Here is a 13,990-nt window from a genome sequence, read left to right as displayed (position 1 = left end):
GGGGAGGTTTAAGATTGAGCAATGGGGCTCTGTCTCATGATTAGCAGTAAATGAGGGACCGAGTTTCTCTTTGTCTTCTACCATGACACCATGTGAGGTCTCACCAAGAAGGTGCCACCAGACAATATAGACTGGTCCTTCTTTTCCTGGATATCCCAGCCTCCAGAGTGCTGTCCTTCATAAACTACCTAGTCACCAGTGTACTGACATGGCAGCAGAAATGAAGGCAAGGGTAAAATTCTTGAAAAGAAACAAAAACTAATAGCAAAAGCTTTTAGGAAACATGGACTTTCAACACAAAGACATTAAAGGCACAGGGTGAAGGGTCGGAAGCCTAGTCGGTTCTCTGAAGTGTTTGGTACATTGCGACATATCAATCAGACAGCACACCAAGCCTTATCAGAACAGTGTGTGATGACCCACAATCACACAAGGCTTTAAATGTTTTCTTCCAGTAGAGTAGTTATGATGCTATTTATTGCAATAGATTGTGATACTTCAAGAAAATCATATACTACTCTATATATTGGTGTTGATAAGTTGGTATGGGGAAAAAAGCTCATCAACAAATTTTTATGTGTATATGCTAAGAATTAATGTAAATTCTGTCACACATACTTAAATATGTAAAGGAGAAACGTTTCTTATGGCTGTAAATTAATAAGCTACACAAACTGGCCATCCATCATCTCCTGCCCACTGTAGACACAAATTAAAAACAATGTCAAAAGTAATTAGCAGCTTGCGTTTGAAGTGCTGTGTATGTTGCATTATTGGCTACATATCTCTTTTGTGTAATCAAAAATGCAAAATTACTATAAAATACTAAATGAGCCATGAAAGTAAACATGTAACAAAATGGAATAAGGAGAAAGTTGAGCCCCTAAATCCTTCTTTGCAGATGCAGACTTTCTCAGGAAAATGGTCTAAATTCCAGGCTAGAACAAGCTATTCACTGATATTTGCAGTCTTTGTAATTTCATCATATTTTCTTGAAATTTTATTATTTTTATTAATGATAATAGCTGCCATTTACTAAGTACCTATAATGTATGTTAGACTTTGTATACATATTTTCTCATTCTTGATGATTATGTGTTATTGCAAAAGAACCAAAGAGCCATTATTTAGATAGAATATAAATAAAAAAGTAAGCTCCAAAGTTCAGAGAAAGTAAACATTTTAAGGTAAGAGACCAAAACTCAAAGACAGATTGACAACAGAGCATTTTTAAGTATCTGAGAAAACAGGCATCAATAACCCAGGTCGGCATAGTCTCTTTAAAACTTAAAACCCATATCTGTAACAGACAAACACACTCAAGTCATTCATAAATCCATATGGAGGACAAAATTAGTTACCAATTAAAATGTACTTGAATTTCCAGTTGTATTCATTTGTATGTTCATATATATACAATTGATAAAAGCACGGAGACAGAAATTAGGGCTCACCCTGAAGGTCAGAAAAACAAAATAGCCAACAATTGGCTCTTACCTCTCTCTCAATTTGAAATGGCAATCCATCCTCTAGGAATGTGAGAATGAGATTGTGTGTGAAAGCTGTCTCCTCCCATTTTATATTACTCTCTAGTGCTGGGATTAAATGTGCGCACCATGACAGACTGGTTTCTAGCATGGCTATTGGGATAGAAGGTGTGTGTCACCACAACCTGGTCAGTAAGGCCGATCAATATAACTGTTTTGCTCTCTGAACTTCAAGCAAGCTTTATTTATTAAAATACAAATGAAATATCACTACACTGTATATGCAAGGGACAGTTATTCATGCATTAAAAGTGGTTATTCTAAATATTAAGGGTAGAACAAAAGATGCACTCAATATCCAAATCTTTATTATTAACCCATTACAGTTTTGTTTACTCAAGTGAGTAACATGAAATGGATTTTGAACACAGATCAGTAATAGAGTAAAGTCAGAGACTAGTCTGAAGGGAGCAGAAACTGGTGTGCTCCTACCGAATCACTTCAATCCTGGTAAATTAGAAAAAGCCAGCTGGAACAATTAGCAGAACTTCTAGTACGTGAAGAGTTTTATGAAATTCATTAATCTAGAGTAAACTTTCTTTGTTTTCAAATATTAAAAAACTGTGTTAATTTTACAAAGATAGTATGAGAATACAAGAGTTGCAAATACCTGGAAAACAGGACACTATAGAAATTACAAAGAGGCAATGCTTTCCCTCTTTGGGAATGGTGAAGTGTTCAAAGCTCTTGTCACAATGAGTCAATGTTTTGATTTTCATTTATATTTAATAATTACTACTAGTTTCTGGAAGTTCCAAATACTATTTCGATATTTCAGAATAACGTGATATTCAAGAAAGGGTACATAGAAAGATTGTGTAGAAAGAAGATTTTGAGTCTGTATTTGCAAATCCCTTTAAAAAATGGTGGAACCAGCCACTAAATGAGTCTTGATTTGTCCCAGCTCAAAGACCAAATTCCTAGGTGTCCATCAAATATAAAGAGATAACAAGAAGAAACACTGCAGGCTGAGGAAAGGACGAGAATACAAATCTTTTCCTAGCAAAATAAAGCCTATCAGTCCCACTGAGTCAAAGCGAAAGATGTTATCTAACCCCTAAATGCTGTGAATACATTCTGAAAAGAAAACACAACACTGTTTTATTTCAAAGAGAACCTTCTCAACTTAGTAATAATGTCTTAATCAACAACCAGTAAGATTTGGCTCATTAGATACTTCTAGGAGAGAGTTAAAAATTTAAAAAAATAGATGTCAACAATTTAGGCTATTTCTTTCTTAAAATGATTTAATTTGAATGAACTTTAAGAAATATATTTTGTATAAGACTTTTCCTGTGGTTTGTTAACATGTTCATTTTTGTTATGAACACTGTTTTCTGGACACTACATTTGAATGGACCTGTCTTCCTTTACTCCCTTGCTCACAAATGTGAGGTCCATCCTATTGACCAAATTTCTTCAGAAGCAGACTCTTTGTGTCTTCCATCTGCTCATAATTGATGCACACTTTTCAGAAATACATAAATATATTTTTATCACTTCAAAATATTTTAAGTAAAGTCTAATATAAATAAAACAATTATAAGATAATGTAAGCCAATTTAAGATACAAAGAAAGAGACTGTCATTACAAAATTCTAAATTCATTAGCATGAATTCTAATATTTCTGAATAGCAGCAGGAAGGCTTCCTTCCAAGTGAACTACAACCAATTTAAGCTCATTGTTATCAATACTAACTATGTATTCTTTAACCTTCAAAGCAGTGACATTACTTAAAACATGGAGGCTTCTCAAATTAATTTATTCTCAGAGTATTCTGGGACTTAGCACAATCAACCATTATACAAACAGAAATTAAATCCATGAGATTATAGTCTTTGGGGAGATTTACAGCATTAATATCAGGAACATTTTGGGTTTCTATTCTACAACCATCTTGATAGTATTTCATACATTTTCCATTGTATCATTGGGGAAATTAAGAGAAGGGGTCACCAGGGAAAGGCTACTGAGTTCAGAAAGGCCCCTTCCCAAACACAGAAGTTCAACTCTTTACAATTCGCTGTTTCTCTCTGCTGCAGTGTCAGCTCAGTTCAGGCTTAGCAGAGCTCCACCTTTTCCAATATTACAGAAACAGAATACTTTATTTTAAATTTGCAATTCACTCATCAAATTTCAGGCAATAGATTAAAAAGGAAAGTTCTTCAAATGCTTTTAAAAATTAAAGTCCAGAGAGGTACAATTTTGAGTACAAAAGTAGGGTTAGTAACATGATGGGTTTCAAGGCAAATTTTCAAAAATGAAGTCTCCTGAAAATGACAGAGAAAGTACATCCATAGCAACTCACCAAGATGACAACCTGAACAGGAGTTGGACAACGACAGCACTCATAGAAAAAGTTTAGGGTTCAATGCATAAAAAAGTCCCATGTGCAACTAAGGACGAGGGAGATCGGGAATACAAGCCTTCCACGGTAATGAGCTCCCTGAAAGAGTGTTTCATCTGAAATGATCAGTCCTGAAATCATGTACATACAAACGACATCAATTGTATTCAGACGGCTGTATTATTTCAAATCTTCACAAATACATATATATGTGCAAATAACAAAGAAAAGGAGGCCACAAAATTAAGAAACACGAAGGACATGGATGGGAGGAAGGAAAGGGAAGGGGAGAAATGATTTTACATTTATGTGTAATTTTGAAAAAAAATGAATACTTAGATAAGAATGATTTGCCATCCCTAAGTTACTCTAAGAGGTGTTCCCACTAGGAGGAAAGCATTTGTTTTCATTTCACCACAGCATTTTATGAATGTGTCCTGTCTCTATGAGAACCACAAACACAGGCATTTTCTATTGGTGATGCTTGAGTTTAATTCCGCTCTGAAAACTATTCGATGCTATCACTGGGGGAAGTGCTTCATACTGACACTCAGTCTAGTATTAGCTTTTACTCCCTTTTTAGCTACACGGTTAGCTCCCCATTTTATATGCAGGTCATCATCACAATAATATTTGTACCTATATAACTTTTTTATTATTTAATATGTAAGCATATCGTGACACTCAAAATTAATTCAGCATACTTATGTCTGAATGTGAGGCTTTGCATGTATGAATCACCTTATTGAAGCATCATGAGGCATCCCTACATGTATCTACATGATCTTAATGAAGTGCAAATTGATGGTGGATAATTTTAAAACTACTAAAGTTTTAATTTGAATTAAGATTGATAATATATCAGCAACTTTCTATATATAGAGTTTCTTAAAAAAGACATAGAGCCATGCCCATGAACAAAGTCTATAAAATTGAAACAAATAAAACATAGCAAGTCTGATCCAGTCTCTGAATATGACCAGGATTAAACTCAATTTTCTCTTCAGTTCATGCATAGGTTTGCTTATTTTATTTCTAAAGGTTTAATTATCCGACTCACACAATATTACTCTATTTTTATATAATTTTAAACAAATGAGAATGAACGTTTTATTAACAGCAGCTTACCAGGTATGTTAGCACTACATGACTACATGAGCATTTTGTAAGTGTTCACTCATGCTTATACTTTTAAGTTGCTTACCAAATTTTTCAATTGTACATAATGGCGTTTTGAATGTACATTATCTCCTCAGGGTGGCTAATGAGGAAATGAGTTACTATCACAAGGTACATAAACATGACAAAGATCCTTCATGCTAATTGCTAGTTATTGTCTACAAGCAAGTAAATGTGTCATTCGCAGTGGGACAAAATTCCACTTTTTAGCAACTTTAACACATACTCCTAATTTGTTAAATGAAATTAGTTTCTCACTTATTGAATTATATTCATCTGACAAATAACAAGGTTGAATATGATCATACACCCCCCCCACACACACACACATCCTATTCAACATCATCATTTGGGTATTGATGGAATCTAGGCCTTCATGAGTGCTAGGTAAGCACTTTAACACTGACCCACACCAAAACCCATGAACCTCTTCTCTTCTCTTCTCTTCTCTTCTCTTCTCTTCTCTTCTCTTCTCTTCTCTTCTCTTCTCTTCTCTTCTCTTCTCTTCCTCTCTCTCTCTCTCTCTCTCTCTCTCTCTCTCTCTCTCTCTCTCTCGTTGTTGTTGTTTGAGACAGGGTTTCTCTGTGTAGCTTTAGAACCTGTCCTGGAACTTGCTCTGTAGACCAGGCTGGCCTCCAGCTCACAGAGATATACCTGCCTCTTCCTCACAGTTGCTGGGAATAAAGATATGAACCACCTGCCTGGCTGTGAAAGTTTTCTTTATGTATTTGGGTCCTCTAACGCAACAAACAAACGATTCAGAAATGAATACAGTAATAATCAAAAATTTCTTATGTCTCTGAAGGACACATAGAACTTTTATCTTCAGAGCAATAGCAACTTTTGAATTATCATTGAGATCAATTATTGAAGAAACTTTGCCCGAGTACTTTATAAAATATTCCTTTCGGGCTGCAGAAATGGCTCAGTGGTTAAGAGCACCGCCTGCTCATCTAAAGATCCTGAGTTCAATTCCCAGCAACCACATGGTGGCTCACAACCATCTGTGATGAGATCTGGTGCCTTTTTCTGACCTTCAGGCATGCATGTAGGCAGAATACTGTATACACAATAAATAAATAAATCTTTAAAAAATATTCTTTCCAATATAGATTGTATTCATTTAAAAATCATCATCTGGGTCTGGAGAGATGACTGTATTGAAGAGCACTTACTGATCTGGAAGAGGAACCAGGTTGAGTTGATGACACCCACATGGCACCACACAATTACCTAAACTCCAAATCAAGGCAATCCAATACCTTTTCCTGATCTTTGCAGGCTTCTGTACAAATGTTGTATACTCAGGAACACACACATAAAAAAATGATTGAGTATTAAAATAAAATGTAAATACCTCTGTCAGTACTACATATTATGATTTTTATAACTTCTGTATAGAATTTCATTGATATATAATTCATTCTTTCCTCTGATCTTTAGATTTAAAAACAAATCCTTCAAATCTTTGTTGAAGTCATTGCTGTGCTTGTAAGAATTTATTAAGAAAAAGAAATGAGAATAATTATTGCTTTCTTAAAGCACACACCCATTGAACTTTTACAAGAATATGCTGCTTAATTACTTTCCTAAGCCTGGATGGAGGGAGGAGGGCCTTGGACTTCCCATAGGGCAGGGTAGCCTGCCCTCTCTTAGGACTGGAGGGGGAGAAAGAAAGAGAAGTGGGGAAGCGGGAGGAAAGTGGGAGGAGGGAAGGAAGTGGAAATTTAGAATGGTATTATTTATAAAGTAATAAAAATATATATTTAAATATAAAAAGAATATGCTGAATTATTCTCCAGAAAGCCTAAAATTATTATACTTCTAAAAATGTATCTGAGAACATCAGTTCATCCACATCAACAGTGACTCTCAATCTTGTCATCTTCTACTGTTATTGCCAGCAAATTCATGAAATTCTTTGCCATTGATTTAATTTCACCTAATTCTTTATAGAATTTGAATCTTGATGTTACAGGCCATGAATGTCTTTCACTGGAAGGGAATAAGCACTTGTTTACTTAGTCAACTTACTTTGTAATTCTCCCTAATTAATGATGTAGGTGAATATTGATGTCTTCCTGTCAATATTTCTGCCATTCTTTCAGATTTCACTGAATATGATTTCTGTTTTTCTTTTTCTTCTTTTTAAATTCATCTTACATAACAACCAAAGTTCTCCCCTCTTCCCCTCTTTCCCCTCCCCACAACTGCTGCTCACCACCCTTCCATCCACTCCTCAGAGAGGGTAAGGCCTCTCGTGGGAAGTCAGAAAAACCCGGTGTATCAAGTTGAGGACCAAGTCCCTCCTCCATTTTTCAAGGCTGAGCATGGTATCCCACCATAGGGAATGGGCTCCAAAAGGCCCGTTCATGTACCAGGGATAAATCCTGGTCCCGTTGCGATGGACCCCACAAAAAGACCAAGCCACACAACTGTCACCTACATGCACAGGGCCTAGCTTGGTCCCATGCAGGCTCCCCAACTGTAAATCCAGAGTGCATGAGTTCCCAGCAGCTCTGGTCAGCTGTCTCTGTGGGTTTCATTTTGTGTAAAATACACATTTTCTTATCATGTTAGGGTTAAGCTTTCCATAGTATGCTTGTAGTCTGCATCTTGTCTATAATGTTAAATAACACTTACAGTATGTTTTTACATTAATATATAAGATACAAATCTACTTCTGAATGATTGCAATATTTTCCACTTAGAAAAAATACTTTGATGTTCTTCGGATTTTTTCAGTGGAGTATAGTGTATGTGTAAACCTAAATATGTAGTGCATGTATTTTTGTATACATATATTTATTTACTTATTTTTATAAAATTAGTAAATTGATGTTTTTAAGGAAAATATCATTAAACAGATTTTTTTCAATTCCCTTTTCCCCCTAGAAAATTTACCAAATGGTTGGACCACATGATTCAACCCAGTGTATAGATATATGTCTTGAAAAATATGACAATTCTTTTGACTTTATATTTAGCTATACCTATTTCATAACATAGAATGATTAGTCATTTTTAAAATTACCCTTTTATTATACATATTTTATTTTTTTACTTTAATTCTTTTCTGTCATCCATAACCTCAATACCTTGCTCATATTTAATATGAATTTCTCATTTTGTATTGTCTCATTACAAAGTGGATATTGGTGTGATTTTACATTTTTATTTATATAAAGGAAAAGATACTTCTCCTTTTGTGTCTTATTGTTTTTCTTTTTCTTTTGAATACATTCAAATGCTATTCTATGTAAAACTATTTCACTCTTTTATAATTTTACAAAGCAATCTACAGCATGCTCTGTAGTTTCTTAATTAATCACTGAACAACTTATTATTTATGTGGCTTCATTCATTTGGAGGACTGTTTGCTGGTTGAGTTCAGAGAGGAACCAAGGGTGAATGAACATTGTTCTTTATTTGAGTTTATTCTCAAGTCCAAGATAGATGACTTCTTATTAATGTACCAATGAAAAACCTGGCAAAAAATATCTATAAAAAATAATGAGACCCCCAGTATATTGTTTCCACTCTCAGCTCATTATATGTAGATCTGTGTATAAACCACTCTTTCTTCTGATCAAATTCAGAGATCTGCACAAAACACAAATCTGCAGGTAACTCCGTCTTCTCAGGAACTGGCATGTAACAGCTTTATTAATACAGTCCCATGTTACTTGGCTATCCCATCCCTGTGGCTGGATTTCCATTACCTGCAAGCACTTGCTTTATTTTGCTCTCTCTTTTATTCGAATTGTAAATTGTGCTTTCCTTCTGGGATGCAGGGTAATATAGAATCTTCAGAAAATTCCCAGCATAATAGAAGCGTGATTTAGTAGTCAAAACAGGAATGTAACTACATCTATCCCTTCTTCTGTCTGTGCAGAAGCTCAGACACCCCACTTAGAAAGTTGAGATTACAAGTATAAGTGTCCACTGCTTGAATAAAGTTTCTCTGGAGGACACAGTATATTAACTTCCTTTCCATTTCCTCCATCAGGCCAATATGGATACTACACATGGTGTGTAGTTAAGTACTGGATGAGTTCACATTGTACCTAAATGCCAATTCCAGTCAACGGGGTTCCTTATTTGTGATCATTCTTTATAATTTAAAGTCCTTGTCTTGGACTTCAGATATATATTGCATTTTTCAAGGCCTACTGTAGTTGAGTTCTCATGAAGCTATATTGTCTTGGGTGGTAATGATAAAGTTTTTGTATCATCTTCTAGGTATCCAAGTTTAAAACTATTGTGATAGTAAACATATCTTTTCATTTTTTTCCCTAAAAGAAAATCTACGAAATGGTTAATACAACTATATGGCATGAAAAAAAAAAAAACGTGTCTTTTAATCCTGTCTTACCCTCTCATTGTGATTCTAATTGCTCTTGAAACTCTTGTTTTGACTTGATATTTATAGATATCTATCTTGTCTTTGTTGGGCGGGTGTTACATTACTTGGTTTCTCTTTCTTTCTCTACATCTTGGGAATGTGTGGGGACTATGGGTTACTTGGTAGGGAGTGCTTCGGAATTCCTGCCCAGTGTATGCCACAAAGGTATGGGTATGGGCTACATGGGGGCAGTTTCTGAGAGGGTTGACAGGAAATGAGAAAAATTGGGCTTGCCATGAGGAGTAGTGGAGTCAGAGAAGAAAGACAGTTCCTTGCAAGTGGTCTGCTACAGGGCCTGGAATGAGACTTGGGGATTGAAAATAGAAGGTAAAAGTGAGTTTGAAATGCCTCTCTGGGATTCACATGCCAGTATAGTCGGGAGGTTTCCAAGTAGAGAGTGCCTCCAGGTATTGCTCATTTCTACATGATTATTAAAATGAAAAATGTGATTTTTTACAGAAATTCAATGTGCTTTGTTGAGTAAATACATAAAACTTTTTTGGATTACAGTAGAAATTTCTACTGTTTATTTTTTTTGCAATTGTACCTTTTTTCAGTCAGGTTGAATAAACTTTCTGAGTTTCTCTGTAAGTAAATCAGGGTGTATAAATAGAGGAGGACTATTTAATGAAAGTCACATTGCAACTGATGACCCAACATATTTACAATTGTGGGCACTACCTTTTCAATATCTCTCTTTCTCATTTCTCTGGTACATCTGCACTGTGTACCTCTGAATCTCACAGAGATTACTTGTTTTGGAGGATTAAACTATATACATAGGACTATACACATTTTATCAACTCTTTCTTGATATTTGGACTTTAATTTTTAGCTTCATGGTTTAACTGATACATAACACTACTTTTAATCAATTTTACTCATACATATTACCTACCAAATAAACCAGTTAAACTACGCAGGTTAATTTTTTTTCACATACATTCAGATTTCTTTATAGTGCAAGCATGCAAAATCTTTTGCTTTGCTTTTTTTATGTTGATCCTGTATTATAATTGTAAACTTGTTACCTTCCTTCCCCTTCCTCCCAAGGCTTACAGTTACTCCTCACTACCCTTGTGTAAATTTATTTTCTATCTTTTTTATTTCACATATATGCATATATGTGATATGCCCCATATATATATATACCTCAAAACTGACAAGTTATTTCCATACAATGTTACTTCTACATATATTTTCAGGGCTGACCATTTGTCATTAGACAGCCAACTGGTGTGTTCTTACATGAGGAGGACCTCCTCTTCCAATCACAGCTTTGCTCAGTTGTCTATAATACGTTGTGTACGGATGAGGCGTCATGGACTTTTCCTCATGCAATTTGGTATATTCCTTAGTGTTCTTGTTCAGTTCATGTTTTAGTGGTCATGTTGAAGAGACTTGATGGCTATAGTTTCTGATGTTGCTGGAAGACACAATCTCACAGTGAAGTCCCTGATCGTCAGGTTCTTAAGATCTTTCTACCTTCTCTTCCACAACTCTATCACTTCCTTTCTAACTTCAGTTTTATTTTTTCAGGTTTGGATTTATTCTTCACAAAGATGAAGCAGCGCTGCACAAAATTGACCTTGAAACCATGTCCTACATCAAAACTATCAACCTGAGAGATTCAAGGTGCATTCCGCGATCCTTGGCATACACCCATCTGGGAGGCTACTACTTTATTAGCTGCAAGCCTGACGTCACTGGAACGCTTCCCCCGCAGCTCGTGGTGGACAGTGTGACTGACTCAATCATCGGCTTCAATGGTGACGTGACAGGCACCCCTTACATCTCGCCAGATGGACACTATCTTGTCAGCGTGAATGACGTGAAAGGGCTCGTGAGAATCCAGTACATCACCATCAGAGGAGAGATCCTGGATGCTTTTGAGATTCACACCAACCTGCACATATCTGACCTGGCCTTCCAGCCATCCTTCACGGAAGCCCACCAGTACAACATCTACGGAAGCTCAAGTCAGCAAACCGACGTGCTCTTTGTCGAGCTCTCCTCTGGGAAGGTTAAGATGATCAAAAGTCTCAAAGAACCCCTCAAGGCGGAAGACTGGCCCTGGAGTCAGAAGAACAGGCACATCCAAGGCAGTGGACTGTTTGGACAGTACCTCATGACCCCCTCTAAGGATTCTCTCTTCATTCTGGATGGTCGCCTTAATAAATTAAACTGTGAGATCACCGAAGTTCAGAAAGGAAATACTGTTGTTTGGGTTGGAGATGCCTAAGGAGCCCTGTTACATAATCATGGAGGAATAGTTTTACAGTACATTACACATGATCCTTATTTCAATTACTAGTTAAATTTTCCAAGTTTATATCTTAGTAAAAACCCACTCTGTTTGTCCAACTAAGCCAGAATTTTTTTTACAATAATAATGACAAATTAGGAACATTTCACACAATGTTTAATTAAAAATTACAGTACTCACAAAAATCAAACATGTAACTATATTTTAAACCAGTAAAATGAGATTTAAAATTCTTTTTAAAAAAGTAAACTGCAGGGAATTTCAGATGACCTAAGCATCATGTCATTTTTTTAAGGCATTTTATTTTTTTTCTCTGTCCTTTTGCTATGCTTATATCTGAAATAAAAGGTCTTGTGGAACCTTAAAATTCTCAACTCAAAATACTCTGTCCCGTCAACTGTTTATAATCTTTTGTGCCTTGAAGGAAATGTCATAGGAGAAAAAGGAAGGCTAAACTCTGCATATTGGGCAACCTCATAGCTATGAATCGATGGTCATTAAGAAATGTTGATATCTTGCGCCAAATCCTGCCTTCAGGCATTTGTTTGACCTTCAATAAAATGTCACGTGAAGGCATAATTTGGCCTTGGGCCGTCTACTGATGAGAAACAATCCAGCATTCACTGCACAGTGTACAATGTGCATTCTGCTAAAGAAAATGGACAGGAAGGGAGAGAAAATGTGTTGGTTAAACCTTTTGCAATGTATTGTGTACACATTTTACTTTCATTAACTTGAGTGCATTATGTTATCAGTGTAAGTTTATCTGGGAATTCAACTGCTTACCGAGGTTACATTCTTTCTTACCAGGATTGACCCTTTTAAGTACCCCAGTGTTGTATAGGTCAGGAACTTGCACAGTTTAGGAAAGGAGCATGATTGTGTCCGCACAGAGAGAACTGCTGGTAGGCAGACTGACTGACTGTGCGACAGAACTGGAACTCCTCTCCATAGTGTTCTGTCGCACAGTCATTCCCTTGGTTGATCCTTATAAGATGGATGCTGTTTAACAGAAACGGGATAAGATCAGGCAATGGTGGAGAGTGAGAGTGGAGGTGAACTTCTCCATTGCTTTTGTTATTCAGACGTATCTATCAAAAAGGCCCATCCGTCATCATTTTTCAAAATGACTTTTACTCCTTCATATCCTAAAGTACCTTGTCTCTTACCGTGTGCCCTAGCTGTGACCCACCTGAGCCTCTTGAGATATTGTAGAGAAGTAAAACTGACTGCCTTCTTCCTTTTTACTAAAGGAGAAAATAGGAGACAAGTAGAAATAGATTAATACCAAAAAGTTGGGTTATTGGAATAGGAGAAAACTATTTAAGGGACTAGTAATGGTTTGAGAAACTTTTCTACTTATTTTTCTTCTTATCACTGTTGCTAAATCTCCTAATGAGCTATTGAAATAATGTCTATTTGCTGAAGGTAATCCAATAAGATCTTTTTTGAAATGCAAATTTTACTCACGTTTAAACTGTGTAAAACTGCATAGAAATCTGGAATTTTATAGCGTGCACTCTCTTCTGTGTATATAGCACCCTGGGCTGTGTGATAATAGATTTCTTCTTAGTTTAAGGAAATATTAAGGGAGATAGATTTACTAAGCAGCAAAAATCAGCTTATCTTTTTACTGACTGAGTCTGTTTTACTCTTTAGTAACTCCCTCCCCTGTGAACATGAATCATGCAATGTCTTTGTGTTAACGATTTGGAGTCTGTCTGTCCGTACATGTACATCCTTCTTGAGAAGCTTATACCATGTGGATGCCGTCTGTTGTCACTGCTTGATAAAAGAATAAACCTCTTATGTTTTATTGCTTGTGTACCCAGAAATTATTTAGTGTGCATGACATGTTATGCGTCCCTGGCCTCCATAAATAATTTGGTGTCCCCTATTATTATAAAAATGATGGTGAGAGAGGGCATGGAAGGAAAGTGAAGGGAGGCCTAACCAAAAAAAGTTTCACTTCATCTTTTCATAAAATATCAACCTTACTATATCCCATGTTATGGGGATCGCACCAGAGAAGACCACTCAGACACAGTGTATAGGCAAACGAAAGTCTTTATTCCAACCTGTTGGGACTACACTCAGGTATTATGGGCCCCAGTGTAGGCCTTAGTGTTTAGAGCAAAAGGCAGGAATATATATCCTGTTATCTCTCTATGAAGCTTCAGGGGGAGGCTTTGTGCAAACAAGCGGTTTAACAGACAATAAGATAAGCAATTATCTGGATGTGGA

The 13,990-nt window shown here is 36.1% G+C and overlaps 1 protein-coding gene across 4 annotated transcripts in view; it reads left to right on the top strand.

The window, feature by feature from the left end:
* The window catches only part of Fstl5 (follistatin like 5), a 501,743-nt gene extending 488,181 nt beyond the window's left edge, over positions 1 to 13,562 (top strand). For all 4 annotated transcript variants that reach the window (XM_085682503.2, XM_085682502.2, XM_048424769.3 and 1 more), the window contains one exon: positions 11,020 to 13,562. In XM_085682503.2, coding sequence (XP_085538629.2) covers positions 11,020 to 11,722 — 703 coding nt within the window. In that variant the 3' untranslated portion in view covers positions 11,723 to 13,562. The remainder of the gene's footprint in view (positions 1 to 11,019) is intronic.
* Positions 13,563 to 13,990: the final 428 nt, after the last annotated feature.

This window comes from Myodes glareolus, chromosome 20 (assembly GCF_982192425.1).
Source record: "Myodes glareolus chromosome 20, mMyoGla1.1, whole genome shotgun sequence".
NCBI classification, from domain to species: Eukaryota; Metazoa; Chordata; class Mammalia; order Rodentia; family Cricetidae; genus Myodes; species Myodes glareolus.
This window is presented reverse-complemented; position numbering and strand designations above follow the sequence as displayed.